Source organism: Oncorhynchus mykiss, chromosome 25 (assembly GCF_057628025.1).
Source record: "Oncorhynchus mykiss isolate SJ-2025 chromosome 25, ASM5762802v1, whole genome shotgun sequence".
Taxonomy (NCBI): Eukaryota; Metazoa; Chordata; class Actinopteri; order Salmoniformes; family Salmonidae; genus Oncorhynchus; species Oncorhynchus mykiss.
In genome coordinates this window covers 80,068,644-80,092,804 of record NC_143046.1, presented here as the reverse complement: position 1 = coordinate 80,092,804, position 24,161 = coordinate 80,068,644, and the positions used below count along the sequence as shown (strand labels likewise).

Sequence of the window (24,161 nt, the reverse complement as noted above, 5' to 3'; positions counted from 1 at the left end):
AGGTGTAACTTGACTAGATCAGACTGGAGAGAGGAGGTGTAACTTGACTAGATCAGACTAGAGAGAGGAGGTGTAACTTAACTAGATCAGACTGGTGGGAGAAGGTGTAACTTGACTAGATCAGACTGGAGAGAGGAGGTGTAACTTGACTAGATCATACTAGAGAGAGGTGTAACTTAACTAGATCAGACTGGTGGGAGGAGAGGAGGAGTAACTTGACTAGATCAGACTGGAGAGAGGAGGTGTAACTTGACTAGATCAGACTAGAGAGAGGTGTAACTTAACTAGATCAGACTGGTGGGAGGAGAGGAGGTGTAACTTGACTAGACCAGACTGGAGAGAGGAGGTGTAACTTGACTAGATCAGACTGGAGAGAGGAGGTGTTACTTGACTAGATCAGACTGGTGAGAGGAGAGGAGGTGTAACTTGAAAAGATCAGACTGGAGAGAGGAGGTGTAACTTGACTAGATCAGACTGGTGAGAGGAGAGGAGGTGTAACTTGACTAGATCAGACTGGAGAGAGGAGAGGAGGTATGATTTGACTAGATCAGACTGGTGGGAGGAGGTGTAACTTGACTAGATCAGACTGGTGGGAGGAGGTGTAACTTGACTAGATCAGACTGGAGAGAGGAGGTGTAACTTGACTAGATCAGATTGGTGAGAGGAGAGGAGGTATGATTTGACTAGATCAGACTGGTGGGAGGAGGTGTAACTTGACTAGATCAGACTGGTGGGAGGAGGTGTAACTTGACTAGATCAGACTGGAGAGAGGAGGTGTAACTTGACTAGATCAGACTGGTGGGAGGAGGTGTAACTTGACTAGATCAGACTGGAGAGAGGAGGTGTAACTTGACTAGATCAGACCGGAGAGAGGAGGTGTAACTTGACTAGATCAGACTGGATGGTATACTTTGTCTTTCACCACCAAACCCATTCTCATCATGTCGTGATTTTAGCTAGGTATATTTCTTTGGAGGATTGTGGCTTTGCAGACACTGTGATCATTCCATACCTCAGTGCCTACATTTCTCTTTACGTCTTGAACTTGTGTTGAGTCTGTCTCTACATGGTGAGGTGTTCCTTAGGGGAAGGCTGTATCTGTCTCCACATGGTGAGGTGTTCCATAGGGAAGGCTGTATCTGTCTCCACATGGTGAGGTGTTCCTTAGGGGAAGGCTGTATCTGTCTCCACATGGTGAGGTGTTCCATAGGGAAGGCTGTATCTGTCTCCACATGGTGAGGTGTTCCATAGGGGAAGGCTGTATCTGTCTCTACATGGTGAGGTGTTCCTTAGGGGAAGGCTGTATCTCTCTCCACCTGGTGAGGTGTTCCATAGGGGAAGGCTGTATCTGTCTCCACATGGTGAGGTGTTCCATTGGGGAAGGCTGTATCTGTCTCCACCTGGTGAGGTGTTCCATAGGGAAGGCTGTATCTGTCTCCACATGGTGAGGTGTTCCATAGGGAAGGCTGTATCTGTCTCCACATGGTGAGGTGTTCCTTAGGGGAAGGCTGTATCTGTCTCCACATGGTGAGGTGTTCCATAGGGAAGGCTGTATCTGTCTCCACATGGTGAGGTGTTCCATAGGGGAAGGCTGTATCTGTCTCTACATGGTGAGGTGTTCCTTAGGGGAAGGCTGTATCTCTCTCCACCTGGTGAGGTGTTCCATAGGGGAAGGCTGTATCTGTCTCCACATGGTGAGGTGTTCCATTGGGGAAGGCTGTATCTGTCTCCACCTGGTGAGGTGTTCCATAGGGGAAGGCTGTATCTGTCTCCACATGGTGAGGTGTTCCATTGGGGAAGGCTGTATCTGTCTCCACCTGGTGAGGTGTTCCATAGGGGAAGGCTGTATCTGTCTCCACATGGTGAGGTGTTCCATAGGGGAAGGCTGTATCTGTCTCCACCTGGTGAGGTGTTCCATAGGGGAAGGCTGTATCTGTCTCCACATGGTGAGGTGTTCCATTGGGGAAGGCTGTATCTGTCTCCACATGGTGAGGTGTTCCATTGGGGAAGCCTGTATCTGTCTCCACATGGTGAGGTGAGGTGTACGTACGCTAACTGTGAAATGCTTGCAGGCCCTTCCCAACAATGCAGAGAGAAAAATAACAACACCAGGAATAAGTCCACGATGAGTAGCCCTAACCTTGTCCTACAGTAGCCCTAACCCTTTCCTACAGTAACCCTAACCCTGTCATACAGTAGCCCTAACCCTGTCCTACAGTAGCCCTAACCCTAACCCTGTCCTACAGTAGCCCTAACCCTGTCCTACAGTAGCCCTAACCCTGTCCCACAGTAGCCCTAACCCTGTCATACAGTAGCCCTAACCCTGTCCTACAGTAGCCCTAACCCTGTCCTACAGTAACCCTAACCCTGTCCTACAGTAGCCTTAACCCTGTCCTACAATAGCCCTAACCCTGTCCTACAGTAGCCTTAACCCTGTCCTACAGTAGCCCTAAACCTGTCCTACAGTAGCCCTAAACCTGTCCTACAGTAGCCCTAACCCTGTCCTACAGTAGCCCTAACCCTGTCCTACAGTAGCCCCAACCCTGTCCTACAGTAGCCCTAACCCTGTCCTACAGTAGCCCTAACCATGTCCTACAGTAGCCCTAACCATGTCCTACAGTAGCCCTAACCCTGTCCTACAGTAGCCCTAACCCTGTCCTATAGTAGCCCCAACCCTAACCCTGTCCTACAGTAGCCCCAACCCTAACCCTGTCCTACAGTAGCCTTAACCCTGTCCTACAGTAGCCTTAACCCTGTCCTACAGTAGCCCTAACCCTGTCCTCCAGTAGCCCTAACCCTGTCCTACAGTAGCCCCAACCCTGTCCTACAGTAGCCCCAACCCCGTCCTACAGTAGCCCCAACCCCGTCCTACAGTAGCCCCAACCCCGTCCTACAGTAGCCCTAACCCTGTCCTACAGTAGCCCTAACCCTGTCCTACAGTAGCCCTAACCCTAACCCTGTCCTACAGTAGCCCTAACCCTAACCCTGTCCTACAGTAACCCTAACCCTAACCCTGTCCTACAGTAGCCCTAACCCTGTCTCTAGCTTCTCTGACATGGTGTTTTTTAAACAGAAGCTGTCAACAGTGAGAGACACAGGGAGACACTGGGAAAAGAGAAGTCTGGTCTCGTGGGAACCAGGGGTGAAACAAGAAATACTGTATGCAGAGCGTGTTGGATGGTTTGTCTGCTCAAGGGCAGCCTGTAAAACTCCTTCTCTCACCTGTGTTCGGCTAGAACATTTCTATACTGTGTGTGTGTGTGTGTGTGTGTGTGTGTGTGTGTGTGTGTGTGTGTGTATGTGTATATATATGTATGTGTATATATATATATATATATATATATATATATATATATATATATATATATATATATATATATATATATATATATATATATATATATAGTATAATGTACAGCGGTAGATTCGGCATGCCAACAAATTATAGAGAGAGAAAGAGAGGCATGTGGAGGAGAAAGAGAAACAGAGATGAGGGAGAGATATATATATAAGGGAGAGAGAGAGGGATTTGAGAGCGGGAGAGATATGAGCAAGAGAAAAGACATATGAGCATGACAAAGAGGGAGAAGGTCTTCCACTCTGAAACAGTCCCTGTGATTAAAGAGTTTCTATTCTACATATTTACAGTATCAGCCTTGTGCAGCCACAGACCCTGGTAGACCTTAACACTCCTACGCACACATCTGATACTCTATCACATACTTTCTCATAAAACACCTGTGTGTGTGTGTTAGCCAGCTGGTCCACTTGGTGGCAAATAGTCCTCAGTGCTTAATGAAGGCTGTGATAGAGGTGAATAGTCCTCAGTGCTTAATGGAGGCTGGAATAGAGGGGAATAGACCTCAGTGCTTAATGAAGGCTGTGATAGAGGGGAATAGTCCTCAGTGCTTATGGAGGCTGGGATAGAGGGGAATAGTCCTCAGTGCTTAATGAAGGCTGTGATAGAGGTGAGTAGTCCTCAGTGCTTAATGGAGGCTGGGATAGAGGGGAATAGACCTCAGTGCTTAATGAAGGCTGTGATAGAGGGGAATAGTCCTCAGTGCTTATGGAGGCTGGGATAGAGGGGAATAGTCCTCAGTGCTTAATGAAGGCTGTGATAGAGGTGAATAGTCCTCAGTGCTTAATGGAGGCTGGGATAGAGGGGAATAGACCTCAGTGCTTAATGGAGGCTGGGATAGAGGGGAATAGACCTCAGTGCTTAATGAAGGCTGGGATAGAGGGGAATAGTCCTCAGTGCTTAATGGAGGCTGGAATAGAGGGGAATAGACCTCAGTGCTTAATGAAGGCTGGGATAGAGGGGAATAGTCCTCAGTGCCTACTGTATACAGGAAGAAGAGAATCCATCTGGCATCGGTTTCTCTACATATATCTAAACTCTGCAAAAAAAGAAACGTCCCTTTTTCAGCAGTCTTTCAAAAATAATTCGTAAAAATCCAAATAACTTCACAGATCTTCATTGTAAAGGGTTTAAACTCTGTTTCCCCATGCTTGTTCAATGAACCATAAACAATTAATGAACATGCACCTGTGGAATGGTCGTTAAGACACTAACATCTTACAGACAGTAGGCAATTAAGGTCACAGTTATGAAAACTTAGGACACTAAAGAGGCCTTTCTACTGACTCTGAAAAACTCGAAAAGAAAGATGCCCAGGGTCCCTGCTCATCTGCGTGAACATGCCTTAGGCATGCTGCAAGGAGGCATGAGGACTGCAGATGTGGCCAGGGCAATAAATTGCAATGTCCGTACCTCGCAGTGGCAGACCACGTGTAACAACACCTGCACAGGATCAGTACATCCGAACATCACACCTGCGGGACAGGTACAGGATGACGGCAACAACAACTGCCCGAGTTACACCAGGAATGCACAATCCCTCATCAGTGCTCAAACTGTCCGCAATAGGCTGAGAGAGACTGGACTGATGGCTTGTAGGCCTGTTGTAAGGCAGGTCCTCAACAGACATCATCGGCAACAACATCGCCTATGGGTACAAACCCACCGTCGCTGGACCAGACAGGACTGGCAAAAAGTGCTCTTCACTGACGAGTCGCAGTTTTGTCTCACCAGGGGTGATGGTCGGATTCGCGTTTATCGTTGAAGGAGCGTTACAACGAGGCCTGTACTCTGGAGTGGGATCAATTTGGAGGTGGAGGGTCTGTCATGGTCTGGGGTGCTGTGTCAGTCACAGCATCATGGGACTGAGCTTGTTGTTATTGCAGGCAATCTCAACGCTGTGCATTACAGGGAAGACATCCTCCTCTCTCATGTGGTACCCTTCCTGCAGGCTCCTCCTGACATGACCCTCCAGCATGACAACGCCACCAGTCACACTGCTCGTTCTGTGCGTGATTTCCTGCAAGACAGGAATGCCATTGTTCCGCCATAGACCAGTGAGGAGCCCGGATCTCAATCCTATTGAGCACGTCTGGGACCTTTTGGATCGGAGGGTGAGGGCTTGGGCCATTCCCCCAGAAATGTCCGGGAACTTGCAGGTGCCTTGGTGGAAGAGTGGGGTAACATTGACATGACTGACCAGTGGCTCAATGCTGTGGATAATGGCAGGTTTGTGGGTGTACAATTTTTATATTTTAGGGCTGCTTTTTATTTAGTGGGTCATGAAATTATTTTGACAAAAGTAATGCATTATGGTTTTCAGGGGGTAGCATTGAATTTGGAACAGTCATATCTAACTGACAGGAAACAGTCCACCTATATCAATAGTTCATTTTCTTCCCTTCATGCTTTAAACTGTGGAATACCGCAGGGCAGTTGCCTTGGGCCACTTCTTTACTTAATATATACCAACAACATTCCTTATAGCTTATCTGAAACTCAAGCTACTGTATTTGCAGATGATCCTACCATTTATACAGCAAGACAATCGGTTCAACAGGTACAGCAAGCTCTACAAGTAGATTTGGAAAATATCAGGAGTGGGTTTGCTGGAACAAACTTGTTTTGTTGAACACCAAGATAACCAAGGTTATGTTGGTCTGTTCCACCAGGAAAAGGCCAACACAGCATGGAATACAATTAAGTATGGGAGGAGTACAAATTTAAGAAGTGGCAGAAACCAAACTACTAGGAGTTCAGCTAGACAACTGCTTATCATGGTCGTCTCAAATAACTCATCTATGTAAAAATATTATTAAAACAGCATGCAGGATCAGAAGGATAGCTACATATTTACCTGGAAAGATACTTAAGCAAACAACCCAAGCATGCATTGGGAGTCAGGTGAACTACTGTTCTGTGGTTTGAGGAAATGCATCAGCAAGTGACATTAGGAGGCTGCCGATTGCACAGAACAAAGCAGCAAGGATTGTTTTAAGGTGGAGATATGTTTTTTTGTTGTAGTCACGCTCAATGCTCTTGGTTGGTCATCAATCAACAAGATAAGTGAAAAAAAAATGCTTATTTCATTTCATAATATACACCATTTAAAACTGAACTCTATTCACAACAGTATTCAGTTGGTGAAAGACAGACATTCAGTCAATACTAAGAATAGGTTGTCCACCATCTATGTGTTACCCAGACAGAAAATAGAAATAGGCAAAATAACATTTATATTTAGAGTAATAAAGAAATTGAATAATTTATCTGCGCAAACCAGAAAGCTTTCAATATATACATTCAAACAATACTTTAATACCATTTAAATATAATACATAGGAAAGTTGTGCTGGACTATACTAGATGAAGAATCAATATCTCTTTTTAGACTGTTATTTATCTGGTCAATATGTTGGTGTATTATGTCTGTTTGTAATAGTGTGTTATAGGTGAAAATGTGTTCGTATTATAAATAGTATTTTAATGTTTAACGACTCTTGGAAGGTTAGTCCAAATGAGGACTAAAAGAGAACCATATCAAATCATATCAAATATTAGGATATTCTATTTCTCTCTCTCTCTCCTCTGTTTTTTTCTTGCTGTTCTCTCTATTCTCCACCCTCCCTCACTCCTTTTTTTCACCCCATCCCACACTTTCTCTCTCTCACTTTGCCTGTTGTGCTCTCTCTGCCTTCTATGCTCCCTCCTCTCTCACTGTCAGTTCCTTCCTCTCTGAGCCTGTCTGTGTTGTGTGTGTGCCAGTGAGCGTGTGGGAGACTACATCTTCTTACTCAGAAGCAGGATAAAGCATGGTAAGCATCCTGCCTCATCTTCTCTTCTCTCCTGACGGACTGACTGGTGTTTTGTGTTTTGCTAGCTCTCGTTGCACATGTTAGTGGGCAAAGGGGGTCATTGTTTTTGTGTGCATTAGAAGGGGATGGGAGATTGTGGCTCTTTATGTGTAGTTGATTTATTACGTGTGTGTGTGTGTGTGTGTGTGTGTGTGTGTGTGTGTGTTATGTGACTGTGTCAAAAGTGCATTATTCATTGTGTATTTTGTGTTATAGCTCAGTTTGTACAATACTGTAGTCAATTATCTAGCTACCACTCACATCTCCATCTATGTTGTTATTTATTCATTAGGATCCCCAGTAGCTGTTGCTCATGCAGAAGCTACTCTTCCTGGGGTATAGTAACACACAGGAGCGTTGTTAATCTGGGCTTTCTAAAACCTGTAGCTAGATACCTCACAAAATGTCTGTTTGAGTTTTGAATCTGAATAGATTCATAGGAACATAATAGACTGAGAGAACTGTATTAGATAAAGAGGTTTTAGGTGACATGGTCTCAGATGTTATCCACAGATGATAGTGCTGTCTTACTGCAGTTTCTGGATGTGGTGCAGAAAGCCAGGCCTTAGATTCTTCTGTACTGAAGCTTCATCCCGATATAGTGTAATTTGTGATTTGCTCTGGGTCTATGGTGCTTTGTACTGGCAGCCTAAAGCTGAGGATCGTGTCAGTGCTGTTGAAAGCAGTTAAATACTGATTAAGTAGTAGGGCTGGGAATTGCCAGGGTACGATATTATCATGGTACTTAGGTGCCGATACAATACAGTGTATTCAGACCCCTTGAGTCTTTCCACATTTGTTACATTACAGCCTTATTCTAAAAGTGATTAAATACATTAAAATCCTCAGCCGTCTACACACAATACCCCACAATGACAAAGCAAAAACAGGTTTTTATACATTTTTGCAAATGTATTAAAAGGTAAAACCAGAAATACCTTATTTACATAAGCATTCAGACCCTTTGCTATGAGACTCGAAATTGAGCACAGGTGCATCCTGTTTCCATTGATCATCCTTGAGACAATTTAAATTGGTTGGACATGATTTGGAAAGACACCTGTCTATATAAGGTCTCACAGTTAACAGTGCATGTCAGAGCAAAATCCAAGCCCTGAGGTCGTAGGAATTTTCCGTAGAACACCGTGACAGGATTGTGTCAAGGCACAGATCTGGGGAAGTGTACCAAAACATTTCTGCAGCATTGAAGGTTCCCAAGAACACAGTGGCCTCCGTCATTCTTAAATGGAAGAAGTTTGGAACCACCAAGACTCTTCCTAGAGCTGAGCAATCGGGGGAGAAGGGCCTTGGTCAGGGAGGTGACCAAGAACCTGATGGTCACTCTGACAGAGTTCTAGAGTTCCTCTGTGGAGATGGTTGGCCTTCTGGAAGGTTCTCCCATCTCTGGAGCACTCCACCAATCAGGCCTTTATCAATCAAGCCACTTCTCAGTTAAAGGCACATGACAGCCTGCTTGGAGATTGCCAAAAGGCACCTAAAAACTAGATTTTCTGGTCTGATGAAACCAATATTGAACTCTTTGGCCTGAATGCCAAGCGTCACGTCTGGAGGAAACCTGGCACCATCCCTACGGTGAAGCATGGTGGTGGCAGCATCATGCTGTGGGGATGTTTTTCAGCGGCAGGGACTGGGAGACTAGTCAGGATCAAGAGAAAGATGAACGAAGCAAAATACAGAGAGATCCTTGATGAAAGCCTGCTCCAGAGCACTCAGGACCTCAGACTGGGGTGAAGGTTCGCCTTCCAACAGGACAACGACCCTAAGCACACAGCCAAGACAACGCAGGAGTGGCTTCGGGACAAGTCTCGCCCGGACTTGAACCTGATCAAACATCTCTGGAGAAACCTGGAAATAGCTGTGCATCAACTCTCGCCATCCAACCTGACAGAACTTAAGATGATCTGCAGAGAAGAATGGGAGAAACTCTGCTCATACAGGTGTGCCAAGCTTGTAGCGTCGTACCCAAGAAGACTTAATCGCTGCCAAAGGGGTTTCAACAATGTACTGAGTAAAGAGTCTGAATACTTTTGTAAATGTATTTAAATTAGCAAACATTTCTAAAAGCCTGTTTTAACTTTTTCGTTATGGGGTATTGGGTGTAGATTGATGAGGGAAATAAACTATTTGACCAATATTAGAATAAGGCTGTAACGTAACAAAATTTGGAAAAAGTCTATACTTTCCGAAGGCACTGTATGTATTGCGATTCGATACTGCGATTTTAATGCGATTTGATGTTCCATACATATAGTATTACTCAATATATGTCTGCTCCAGAGAAATGAGAGAGAGCATTAATTTTAATGAGTCATGGAAATAAAAGTGCTGAAAACATGTTGGCTTACTATTTAAACAATATTAGAACAAGCTACAGGATGAAAGATTTTTACATATCAATAATTGGAGTCAAAGTATCAACATAATATTGTCCAAAATGATATTGTGGTGTATAACTGTATTGATTTTAAGCCCCCCATTACCACCCAGTAAGGGATGGCTATTGTGCAATGTTGTTTACTAGTCAGAGCAACTGAATCGTCCCTCCCGTCTCTCTCATGGATGTGATGCCTGAATGGTCAACAACATAGTTTCTCCTCTGTAACATGGAGCGAGAGTTAGACAGCGTCACCCATATTCAGCACAACACTCAAGGACTGTTTCATAATGTTTTTAATTCACTCTCAGTACAGTTACAGTGGTAGAGGGTTGTTGGGCTCTGGTTGACTCCACAGCGGGCGGTGTGTGTGTGTGTCTGCCCTCTTCCTCAAGCTGTAGCAGCTCTTTCTCCTGTGGAGTGGAGAGCCCTGCCTGTCCTTGTAGGCTAAACACAGCCGTTGTAGCTTTCCATTGATCCTATACAACTATTCTGCTGACAACTCCTTCCTAGGATCAGCCATCACATTCCTATAGAGCTCTTCTGCTGACAACTCCTTCCTACGATCAGCCATCACATTCCTATAGAGCTCTTCTGCTGACAACTCCTTCCTAGGATCAGCCATCACATTCCTATAGAGCTGTTCTACTGACAACTCCTTCCTAGGATCAGCCATCACATTCCTATAGAGCTGTTCTACTGACAACTCCTTCCTAGGATCAGCCATCACATTCCTATAGAGCTGTTCTACTGACAACTCCTTCCTAGGATCAGCCATCACATTCCTATAGAACACTTCTGCTGACAACTCCTTCCTAGGATCAGCCATCACATTCCTATAGAGCTCTTCTGCTGACAACTCCTTCCTAGGATCAGCCATCACATTCCTATAGTGCTCTTCTGCTGACAACTCCTTCCTAGGATCAGCCATCACATTCCTATAGAGCTGTTCTGCTGACAACTCCTTCCTAAGATTAGCCATCACATTCCTATAGAGCTCTTCTGCTGACAACTCCTTCCTAGGATCAGCCATCACATTCCTATAGAGCTGTTCTACTGACAACTCCTTCCTAGGATCAGCCATCACATTCCTATAGAGCTGTTCTACTGACAACTCCTTCCTAGGATCAGCCATCACATTCCTATAGAGCTGTTCTACTGACAACTCCTTCCTAGGATCAGCCATCACATTCCTATAGAGCTCTTCTGCTGACAACTCCTTCCTAGGATCAGCCATCACATTCCTATAGAGCTCTTCTGCTGACAACTCCTTCCTAGGATCAGCCATCACATTCCTATAGAGCTGTTCTACTGACAACTCCTTCCTAGGATCAGCCATCACATTCCTATAGAACACTTCTGCTGACAACTCCTTCCTAGGATCAGCCATCACATTCCTATAGAGCTGTTCTACTGACAACTCCTTCCTAGGATCAGCCATCACATTCCTATAGAGCTGTTCTACTGACAACTCCTTCCTAGGATCAGCCATCACATTCCTATAGAGCTCTTCTGCTGACAACTCCTTCCTAGGATCAGCCATCACATTCCTATAGAGATGTTCTACTGACAACTCCTTCCTAGGATCAGCCATCACATTCCTATAGAGCTCTTCTGCTGACAACTCCTTCCTAGGATCAGCCATCACATTCCTATAGAGCTCTTCTGCTGACAACTCCTTCCTAGGATCAGCCATCACATTCCTATAGAGCTGTTCTACTGACAACTCCTTCCTAGGATCAGCCATCACATTCCTATAGAGCTCTTCTGCTGACAACTCCTTCCTAGGATCAGCCATCACATTCCTATAGAGCTCTTCTGCTGACAACTCCTTCCTAGGATCAGCCATCACATTCCTATAGAGCTCTTCTGCTGACAACTCCTTCCTAGGATCAGCCATCACATTCCTATAGAGCTGTTCTACTGACAACTCCTTCCTAGGATCAGCCATCACATTCCTATAGAGCTCTTCTGCTGACAACTCCTTCCTAGGATCAGCCATCACATTCCTATAGAGCTGTTCTACTGACAACTCCTTCCTAGGATCAGCCATCACATTCCTATAGAGCTGTTCTACTGACAACTCCTTCCTAGGATCAGCCATCACATTCCGATACTCCAAAACATTTCTGCCTTTTAAAAAAAAAATTGCTGGGAGTTTTTACGTTGCACCATGTCATTGACATTTTCTATCACATTAGGTGTAACTAGCATGGTGCATCGCCACAGTGCCCTAGACTGCTCTCCTGGATGTGGTTAGACTCACTGGATGGAGAACACAGGCAAGGTGAGGAGCACTGAGGCTAGAGGGTTTGAGTGGGTAAGGAGGGGTGAGGCTGGGTTAGGAGGGGTGAAGTGGGGTGAGGCTGGTTGAGATTGGGTGAGGAGGGGTGAGGAGAGGTTCTGCGGGCCTCCAGAGTGGTACCTTCTGGGGATGGGGAATAGTGGGCAGACAGGCGGCTGCTTATGAGTCTGAACACTACAGCCCTGGAGGGGAGCTGAACACACACACACACACACACACACATGCATATCAAACACACACACACACACACACACACACACACACGCATACCAAACACACACACACACGCATACCAAACACACACACACACGCACATACCAAACACGCGCATACCAAACACACACACACACACACACACACACACATGCATGCATACCAAACACACACACACGCACACATATTTTTGACAACTTTTACTTCACTACATTCCTCAATAAAATGATGTACTTTTTACTCCATACTTTTTCCCTAACACCCAACAGTACTCATTACATTTGTCATGTTTAGTAGTACAGGCCTAGGAACAGTGGGTTAACTGCCTTGTTCAGGAGCAGAATGACACTAGGCTACCTGCCACTGGTATCTGTACTGTAACTAGGCTACCTGCCACTGGTATCTGTACTGTAACTAGGCTACCTGCCACTGGTATCTGTACTGTAACTAGGCTACCTGCCACTGGTATCTGTACTGTAACTAGGCTACCTGCCACTGGTATCTGTACTGTAACTAGGCTACCTGCCACTGGTATCTGTACTGTAACTAGGCTACCTGCCACTGGTATCTGTACTGTAACTAGGCTACCTGCCACTGGTATCTGTACTGTAACTAGGCTACCTGCCACTGGTATCTGTACTGTAACTAGGCTACCTGCCACTGGTATCTGTACTGTAACTAGGCTACCTGCCACTGGTATCTGTACTGTAACTAGGCTACCTGCCACTGGTATCTGTACAGTAACTAGACTACCTGCCACTGGTTTCTGTACTGTAACTAGGCTACCTGCCACTGGTATCTGTACTGTAACTAGGCTACCTGCCACTGGTATCTGTACTGTAACTAGGCTACCTGCCACTGGTATCTGTACTGTAACTAGGCTACCTGCCACTGGTATCTGTACTGTAACTAGGCTACCTGCCACTGGTATCTGTACTGTAACTAGGCTACCTGCCACTGGTATCTGTACTGTAACTAGGCTACCTGCCACTGGTATCTGTACTGTAACTAGGCTACCTGCCACTGGTATCTGTACTGTAACTAGGCTACCTGCCACTGGTATCTGTACTGTAACTAGGCTACCTGCCACTGGTATCTGTACTTCACTATTTATAATTTTGACAACTTTTACTTCACTACATTCCTCAATAAAATGATGTACTTTTTACTCCATACTTTTTCCCTGACACCCAACAGTACTCATTACATTTGTCATGTTTAGTAGTACAGGAAAATTGTCAAATTCACACGCTAATCAAGGAACATCCCTGGTCATCCCTACTGCCTACTGGCGGACTCACAGACTCACAAAACACAAATGCTTTGTTTGTAAATATGTCTTGAGTGTTTGAGTGTTCCCCTGGCTATCCGTAAATGAAAAAGATTAGCTTAATATAAGGAATTTTAAACAATTTATTATTTTACTTTTGATACTTAAGAATATTTTAGCAATTACATTTACTTTTGATACTTAAGTATATTTAAAACCAACTACTTTTAGACTTTTACTAAAGTAGTATTTTACTGGGTGACTTTCACTTTTGCTTGAGTCATTTTCTATTAATTTATCTTTACTTTTACTCAAGTATGACAATTGGGTACTTTTTCCACCACTGTGTATATAGGCCTACTGCTGCATTGGCCTATAGACTATCTCTGAGTTCTATGCTCTCCTGTCTTTAGCCACCAGTGGATCACAGTGTGTCCGTATGGCAGAGGCTAGTGCTCTCCCCATAGTGATTAACCGCGGGATTTTGAGAAAGGAAAACATGGTGTGTATATATAAATATTTATAACTGGCTCGCAGATCAGTAGAAATTGTAGGATACATTGTAAACTTCCTTAAACATGAAAATCATGAGCTGCCGGCGGTCTTTAATATTAGACCCTTTAAAATAATGTGTGGAGACGTAGGAGAACCAGTGAAGAAATGGGCCCGTCTACTGAAATCAAATGCCCTTCCAAATGATTTGTTCTGGCGCCAGGTCTGCCCATGTCACGCATACCCTCTTGTCTTTGTAATATTGATTTGTCCTCCACCCCTCGCCCACACACCCCTATACCACACACACACCAGACGTTGATTGTTGATGGGAGAAGGAGTCGGAGGTCATCTCAAGAAGAACCACAGGGATCCTATGCTTGCTATGGTCACGCACGCACGCACACACACACACACACACTTACACACACACACACTTACACACACACTTCACTCAGTCTGAGGTGAAAGGTGCATGTGGAGCCACCTGACCTGACTCATACGTGAACTGATTAAACTAAAGCCCAAGTGTGTGTGTGTGACCCCATCCATAACGCTGTCTTAGCACTATTCTAATCTGCCATTCCCAACTCAATACTCCTCTTCTGTTGTTCCTTTAGCACTAGATAATGCTGCAGCACAGTTGATCTGTAGCAATAACAGTAGCAGATGTCTCTGTTGATGAGCTGGGTTTTACTTTCTTTTGCAGTACTGTGGTGGTTTATCATAGTATTAGTCCAGGCATCTTTGGATTGTCTCTATGACGATAGGTCTCTGTCTTGTTGAGATGGAGTATCTATAGGACAACACTCATGTCCTACTATAGGTCTTGTTGAGATGGAGTATCTATAGGACAAAACTCATGTCCTACTATAGGTCTCTGTCTTGTTGAGATGGAGTATCTATAGGACAACACTCATGTCCTACTATAGGTCTTGTTGAGATGGAGTATCTATAGGACAAAACTCATGTCCTACTATAGGTCTCTGTCTTGTTGAGGTGGAGTATCTATAGGACAAAACTCATGTCCTACTATAGGTCTTGTTGAGATGGAGTATCTATAGGACAAAACTCATGTCCTACTATATATAGGTATCTGTCTTATTGAGATTGAGTATCTATAGGACAACACTCATGTCCTACTATAGGTCTTGTTGAGATGGAGTATCTATAGGACAAAATTCATGTCCTACTATAGGTCTCTGTCTTGTTGAGATGGAGTATCTATAGGACAAAACTCATGTCCTACTATAGGTCTTGTTGAGATGGAGTATCTATAGGACAAAACTCATGTCCCAGTAGTAGTTTGACATTTGAACTGTGCCTTCCCCTTCCCGCCTTGTATTTAGTGTGAGATGCAATCATCCAGTCAACTAGGGGCACTATTTTGTCTGTCCTGCCGACAGCTGCCACTGGCTGCTGTGTTAACCCTGTTCTCTTCTCCCTCCTTTCTCCTATCTCTCTGATCTCTTCTCCTCCCCCCTTCTCCCTCCCTCTCTTTCTCTCCCACGGCACCGTCCCAAGGCCCGGCTCCCCTCCTGCTCATCCACTTATAGTGTCTCAGAGGTACCTCTGCATGTGTCAATCTACCTGCATTGCCATGGCAATCACCCCATCACCATCCTGTCCTTTCTTCTATCACTCTTCCTCCGTCAAATTCCCTAGTCCCGCCTCCTTAGTGGCCCTTCCACAGTCCTTTCCTCCCTATTTTCTGTCCTACCACCTTTCCCACTCCACTCCTCCCCTCACATCACCTTCCCTCACCTCCTCTCCCCTCCCTCTATCCTTACAACTGCCCCCCTCCTCTCCTCACCTTCCCTCCTCTCCACTGTCCTCCTCTCCCCTCCCCTCTCCTCCCTCTATCCTTCCATCCGCCCCCCTTCTCCCCTACCCTTACTGCAGCACTGTGACCCCCCAAACCTCTCAACTAGACATGCATCTTACTGGTGACCAAAGAGCTTAGAAATCTGGAGATACTCTACACTATTATTTGTTGCGTTGTTGTAAGCTATTTCTTGAGTTTTTGAGTTTACTGGATAAATGATGTGTGTTTACTGGATAAATGATGTGTGTTTACTGGATAAATGATGTGTGTTTACTGACTAAATTATATGTGTTTACTGGATAAATGATGTGTGTTACTAGATAAATGATGTGTGTTTACTGGATAAATGATGTGTGTTACTAGATAAATGATGTGTGTTTACTGGATAAATTATGTGTGTTACTGGATAAATGATGTGTGTTTACTGGATAAATTATTGTGTGTTACTAGATAAATGATGTGTGTTTACTGACTAAATGATGTGTGTTTACTGACTAAATGATGTGTGTTACTAGATAAATGATGTGTGTTACTAGATAAATGATGTGTGTTACTGGATAAATGATGTGTGTTACTAGATAAATGATGTGTGTTTACTGACTAAATGATGTGTGTTTACTGACTAAATGATGTGTGTTACTAGATAAATGATTGTGTGTTACTAGATAAATGATGTGTGTTTACTGACTAAATGATGTGTGTTTACTGACTAAATGATGTGTGTTACTAGATAAATGATGTGTGTTACTAGATAAATGATGTGTGTTACTAGATAAATGATGTGTGTTACTAGATAAATGATGTGTGTTTACTGACTAAATGATGTGTGTTACTAGATAAATGATGTGTGTTACTAGATAAATGATGTGTGTTACTAGATAAATTATGTGTGTTTACTGACTAAATGATGTGTGTTACTAGATAAATGATGTGTGTTACTAGAGAAATGATGTGTGTTACTAGATACAGTGCCTTGCGAAAGTATTCGGCCCCCTTGAACTTTGCGACCTTTTGCCACATTTCAGGCTTCAAACATAAAGATATAAAACTGTATTTTTTTGTGAAGAATCAACAACAAGTGGGACACAATCATGAAGTGGAACGACATTTATTGGATATTACAAACTTTTTTAACAAATCAAAAACTAAAAAATTGGGCGTGCAAAATTATTCAGCCCCTTTACTTTCAGTGCAGCAAAGTCTCTCCAGAAGTTCAGTGAGGATCTCTGAATGATCCAATGTTGACCTAAATGACAAATGATGATAAATACAATCCACCTGTGTGTAATCAAGTCTCCGTATAAATGCACCTGCACTGTGATAGTCTCAGAGGTCCGTTAAAAGCGCAGAGAGTATCATGAAGAACAAGGAACACACCAGGCAGGTCCGAGATACTGTTGTGAAGAAGTTTAAAGCCGGATTTGGATACAAAAAGATTTCCCAAGCTTTAAACATCCCAAGGAGCACTGTGCAAGCGATAATATTGAAATGGAAGGAGTATCAGACCACTGCAAATATACCAAGACCTGGCCGTCCCTCTAAACTTTCAGCTCATACAAGGAGAAGACTGATCAGAGATGCAGCCAAGAGGCCCATGATCACTCTGGATGAACTGCAGAGATCTACAGCTGAGGTGGGAGACTCTGTCCATAGGACAACAATCAGTCGTATATTGCACAAATCTGGCCTTTATGGAAGAGTGGCAAGAAGAAAGCCATTTCTTAAAGATATCCATAAAAAGTGTCGTTTAAAGTTTGCCACAAGCCACCTGGGAGACACACCAAACATGTGGAAGAAGGTGCTCTGGTCAGATGAAACCAAAATTGAACTTTTTGGCAACAATGCAAAACGTTATGTTTGGCGTAAAAGCAACACAGCTGAACACACCATCCCCACTGTCAAACATGGTGGTGGCAGCATCATGGTTTGGGCCTGCTTTTCTTCAGCAGGGACAGGGAAGATGGTTAAAATTGATGGGAAGATGGATGGAGCCAAATACAGGACCATTCTGGAAGAAAACCTGATGGAGTCTGCAAAAGACCTGAGACTGGGATGGAGATTTGTCTTCCAACAAGACAATGATCCAAAACATAAAGCAAAATCTACAATGGAATGGTTCAAAAATAAACATATCCAGGTGTTAGAATGGCCAAGTCAAAGTCCAGACCTGAATCCAATTGAGAATCTGTGGAAAGAACTGAAAACTGCTGTTCACAAATGCTCTCCATCCAACCTCACTGAGCTCGAGCTGTTTTGCAAGGAGGAATGGGAAAAAATGTCAGTCTCTCAAAGTGCAAAACTGATAGAGACATACCCCAAGCGACTTACAGCTGTAATCACAGCAAAAGGTGGCGCTACAAAGTATTAACTTAAGGGGGCTGAATAATTTTGCACGCCCAATTTTTCAGTTTTTGATTTGTTAAAAAAGTTTGAAATATCCAATAAATGTTGTTCCACTTCATGATTGTGTCCCACTTGCTGTTGATTCTTCACAAAAAAATACAGTTTTATATCTTTATGTTTGAAGCCTGAAATGTGGCAAAAGGTCGCAAAGTTCAAGGGGGCCGAATACTTTCGCAAGGCACTGTAAATGATGTGTGTTTACTGGATAAATTATGTGTGTTTACTGGATAAATGATGTGTGTTACTAGATAAATGATGTGTGTTACTAGATAAATGATGTGTGTTTACTGACTAAATTATTTGTGTTACTAGATAAATGATGTGTGTTTACTGACTAAATGATGTGTGTTACTAGATAAATGATGTGTGTTTACTGACTAAATGATGTGTGTTACTAGATAAATGATGTGTGTTTACTGGATAAATGATGTGTGTTTACTGGATAAATGATGTGTGTTTACTGACTAAATGATGTGTGTTTACTGACTAAATGATGTGTGTTACTAGATAAATGATGTGTGTTACTGGATAAATTATGTGTGTTACTGGATAAATGATGTGTGTTTACTGACTAAATGATGTGTGTTACTAGATAAATGATGTGTGTTACTGGATAAATGATGTGTGTTTACTGACTAAATGATGTGTGTTTACTGACTAAATGATGTGTGTTTATTTTGGAACACTTTTTATTTTATCATTGTCATTATTCATCATTGTTTTGTTTATCTTCTTTATATCCTTCCCTTGTTCCACAACCTCTCGTTGTGGTGTGAACTGATGACGTCCTGCTCTGAGCTGGACTATCTGTCACACACAATCACAGACAAACAGACACACACAGTCAGACCAACTCTGAACTCTTGCTTCTCTACATTATTTCTCTTTCTCTCTCTCTCTCTCTCTCTCTCTCTCTCTCTCTCTCTCTCTCTCTCTCTCTCTCACATTCCTCAGGCTTTAAATATAATCCTCTCTCTTTTTCACACTCATTCCTCAGGCATTAAATCTAATCCACTCTCAGAACGATGCTTTTAAAAATCTCCTCCCGTCCTAATCGTCACGGTATCATTATAACCATGGTAACCATGACCGTTTGCCTTGTTTGTGTTTAGAAACAGTTTGGGTTTCCTTGCCCTTTGGATTTTCAGATTGAGTCAATAAAAGTGAATGTAGAAATTGTAGAGTCATATCCATGTGGTTCAGTGCAGTTTGAGTTGTTTTTCCATATTTGATTTGGCTCCAATTGTTTGGCTAAATGTCTGCAGTCTCCATCCCATATCAGTCCCTGCAGGCGTACTTGCTTTGTAGTGTGTTTGGCCAGTGTGTGTCAGGACAATTGGGAATTGGTGGGTAGTGTGCTTGTGTGTGTACGCGTTACCTGTGGTTGTGTGTGTGTTTGAGACATACCTGTGTTTGTGTCTGTGTGAGCCATACCTGTGTTTTTGTGCACAGATGAGCCTAATTTGTATGTGCCATGTTTGGCGTGTGTGTGTGTGTGGTCCAGGCGAGTGACTGTCCTGTGGCTTTCTCCAGGCTGCACGGAGAGAGTTCAGGGCTCACCTGGATGAGGTCATCACGCTCCGGTCTAGGTACTCTACCTTGGACCAGGTAAATGGTTACACACACACACCACGCTCAGGGCCATCAGCAAGTCTTCCTGTCATCTCAGGTCTGTGACAGGCTCACTTTATCACTAGAGGACATGACATGTTGTCCTGTTAACACTATTGGAATCCTGGCCCACAGGCGCTGATCAATCCCTCTGATTGGGTCATCTCCTAGTAAGTATTTTTTTTGATTGGGCCTGACAGTCATGTCTTTCTTTTAGTCCAAAGGTAATCAGAGTCCTTATTGGCATTCATCAACATGCTGACTCATCTGTTTCTGCTTGACCCTCATCTCATCTTGATGACTTACTCGTGTGTGTGTGTGTGTGTGTGGTGTGTGCGTGTGTGTGCATTCACTCCTTCCCTTCTCTGTTTGCCTCACTTTCATTCATGACCTCTATTGTGGGAGGAAGAGAGAGAGAGAGCGGGAGAGAGAGAGAGCGGGAGAGAGAGAGAGCGGGAGAGAGAGCGGGAGAGAGAGAGAGAGAGAGAGAGAGAGGAGAAAGGGAGCGAGAGAGAGCAGAAAGGGAGGGAGGGCAAGAGAGCAGGGAGGGCGAGAGAGCAGAAAGGGAGGGAGAGAGCAGAAAGGGAGGGAGAGCAGAAAGGGAGGGAGGGCAAGAGAGCAGAAAGGGAGGGAGAGAGCAGAAAGGGAGGGAGAGAGCAGAAAGGGAGGAGAGAGCAGAAAGGGAGGGAGAGAGCAGAAAGGGAGGGAGAGCAGAAAGGGAGGGAGAGCGAGAGCAGAAGGAGGGAGGAGAGCAGAAAGGGGGAGAGGAGAAAGGGAGGGAGAGAGAGAAGAAGGGGAGGGAGAGAGAGGAGAAGGGGAGGGAGAGAGAGAAGGGGAGGGAGAGAGAAGGGGAGGGAGAGAGAGAAGGGGAGGGAGAGAGAGAAGGGAGGGAGAGAGAGGAGATGGGGAGGGAGGGAGGAGAGAGATAGGGAGGGAGAGAGGAGATGGGAGGGAGGGAGAGAGATGGGGAGGGAGGGAGAGAGATGGGGAGGGAGGGAGAGAGAGGAGAAGGGGAGGGAGAGAGGGGAGAAGGGGAGGGAGAGAGGGGAGAAGGGGAATTAATATACCTATAATGGGATCTATACCTACAAACCTACTGATCTATACTAACAAACCTACCTGCATGGATATATATATAATGGATGGATATATATATAATGGGATGTACCTATATATATATAATGGGTATATACAGTATAAAACCCCAACCCAACCTATATATATATATAAATACCTGCACCTATACAGTATAATGGACTATCTATATATATATACAACTCCTACCCACCCACACAATATACTATAAGGGACCTACAGAGATCTATCTATATATACTTAGGGTACTATAATAACAGCAAACCTACCTATAATACAGTATACCTAACCCACCTATATATACAGTACCTAACCCACCTATATATATATATAATTCCTACCTATGGATATATATATACAAACCTACCTACCTATATATACTATATGTAAATGCACCTATATATATATATATATATGATAAGGCACCTATATATACTATAAGGTACCTATACATACTATACTGGCATGTATATATTATATTGCATTATATACTATAAATCCTGCACCTATATATGTAACCTACCTAATATACTATAATGGCATGGATATATGTATACTGGCAAACCCACCATAAGGACCTATAAATGGGATTAATATACCTATAAATTCCTACCCAAATATATACCTAACAACCTATGTATATATATATATATATATATATGGATGTATATATATATATACTGGGATATGGATTATACATACATGGGATATACTGTATACAGTACAGGGTACATACCTGCAGAATATACAATGTATATATATCTATACACACTGCACAAACCCCTACCCACTGGATGGATATATACTATACCTAACCCACCTATATATATATTATAAACCTACCTACTGTATATATATGTAACAAACCCAACCCACCTATACATACATGTATAATGGACGCATGTATATATATATATATGTAAATAAACCGATCTATCTATCTATATATATTATAAATACCTACCTACAGTGGGATAACTGGTGGTGCTGATAATATACTATACCTACCTACCTATAGATTATAGGGTACCTATCCTACAGTATACTGGTACATGGATATATACTGTACATACCTATCTATATATATACTATACCTAACCCACCTATAATATAATGGAATATACTGTAGGTATATATAGGGTACATACCTATACATATACCTATACAATGGATATACACTACAAACCTACTGTACCCACCTATGTATATATACTATAAGGGACTATCTATATATATACTATAATGGAACTGCACCTATATATATACTATACCTACCCACTGTATACAGTGCACTATAGGGTTTGCACCTATACAGTGCACTATAAGGACGGATTATATATATATATGTATAATGGCAAACTGCACCTATACAGTATATATAACCTAACCCACCTATATATATGACTATACTGCACCTATATATATATACTTAACAACCCAACCTACAGTATACTATAAAGACCTATAATATACTATAAAGGCAATGGCAATATATATGTATAATGTGCACCTATAATATGTATAATGGAATTAGGTATACTATAATGGGATGGATGGATATACTATATACCTACCTACAACTATAATACCTAACCCACCTATATACTATAAAACCTACCTAACACAACCCACAACCTACCAAATAACAACCTATAAATCCTACCTGCAGAACCTACCTATAAATACCTATAATGGGATGGATATATGTATATACTATCTTATATACTGTACAAACCCACCTACTGATACATACCTACCTATACGTATATACCTACCTATGTATAAATGCAGCAACCTACCTACTATATATACCTATAATGGGATTATACAGGCACAAGGGACTATAGGGCACTATATATATATATATACCTAACTGCACCTATAAATATATGTTACCTACCTATATATATATATAAATACCTACCTACCTACAGTACATGTTACATACTATGAGAGTAGAAGGGGAGAGAGGGAGAGTAGAAGGGGAGAGAGGGAGAGAGTAGAAGGGGAGAGAGGGAGAGACAGGAGAAGGGGAGGGAGGGAGGGAGAGAGAGGAGAAGGGGAGGGAGGGAGAGAGTGAGGAGAAGGGGTGGGAGGGAGAGAGTGAGGAGAAGGGGTGGGGAGGAGAGAGAGAGAGGAGAAGGGGAGGGAGGGAGAGAGAGAGAGAGGAGAAGGGGAGGGAGGGAGAGAGAGAGAGGAGAAGGGGAGGGAGGGAGGGAGAGAGAGAGGAGAAGGGGAGGGAGGGAGAGAGAGGAGAAGGGGAGGGAGAGAGAGGAAAAATAAGGGGAGGGGGAGGGAGAGAGAGGGGGAGGGAGAGAGAGAGAGGAGAAGGGGAGGGAGGGAGAGAGGAGGGAGGGGGAGAGAGGAGATGGGGAGGGAGGGAGAAAGGAGAAGGGGAGGGAGGGAGAGAGGGGAGAAGGGGAGGGAGAAGGGGAGGGAGAGAGGGAGAAGGGGAGGGGAGAGAGGGGAGAAGGGGAGGGAGAGAGGGAGGGAGAGAGAGAGAGAGAGTAGAAGGGGAGGGAGGGAGAGAGAGTAGAAGAGGAGGGAGGGAGAGAGAGAGTAGAAGGGGAGGGAGGGAGAGAGTAGAAGGGGAGAGAGGGAGAGAGAGAGGGGGAGAGAGGGAGAGAGTAGAAGGGGAGAGAGGGAGAGACAGGAGAAGGGGAGGGAGGGAGGGAGAGAGAGGAGAAGGGGAGGGGAGGGGGGAGAGAGTGAGGAGAAGGGGTGGGAGGGAGAGAGTGAGGAGAAGGGGTGGGAGGGAGAGAGAGAGAGGAGAAGGGGAGGGAGGGAGAGAGAGAGGAGAAGGGGAGGGAGGGAGAGAGAGAGAGGAGAAGGGGAGGGAGGGAGGGAGAGAGAGAGGAGAAGGGGAGGGAGGGAGAGAGAGGAGAAGGGGAGGGAGGGAGAGAGAGAGAGAGGGAGAAGGGGAGGGAGGGGGAGGGAGAGAGAGAGAGAGGAGAAGGGGAGAGGGGGAGGGAGAGAGAGAGGAGAAGGGGAGGTATGCAGATAGATCTATAAATGGATGGATGGATATACTATAAAGGGATGGATGGATATATTATAATGGATGGATGGATATATATACTATAATGGGGATCTATGGATATATACAAGGGAATTCCTACCCAACCACCTACCTACAACTACAGGCATGGATATACTATAGGTACCTAACTACTGTATAGGTTACAAACCTATCACTGTACACACTATAATGGATTGCACCTATACTATACCTACCTACCTACACACTATAAGGCACTGATGGGTATACTATATGGATGGATGGATATATATACTACAAACCTACCTATCTATAGGTATACTATAATGGGTTGGGATTATA

General features: G+C 43.8%; 1 protein-coding gene across 35 annotated transcripts in view; it reads left to right on the top strand.

Moving 5' to 3' along the window:
• Nucleotides 1-24,161, top strand: part of LOC110504229 (gephyrin) — a 119,783-nt gene that overhangs the window by 53,723 nt on the left and 41,899 nt on the right. For 13 of the 35 annotated variants that reach the window (XM_036962400.2, XM_090221238.1, XM_090221256.1 and 10 more), the window contains one exon: nucleotides 15,412-15,453. The exons of 19 other annotated variants lie outside the window; for them this stretch is intronic. In XM_036962400.2, the coding sequence (XP_036818295.1) occupies nucleotides 15,412-15,453 (42 nt within the window). Of the gene's footprint in view, nucleotides 1-15,411; nucleotides 15,454-19,619; nucleotides 19,724-24,161 lie in introns of those variants that run through there. 3 more of the 35 variants (XM_090221260.1, XM_090221259.1, XM_090221258.1) reach the window with 2 other exon arrangements.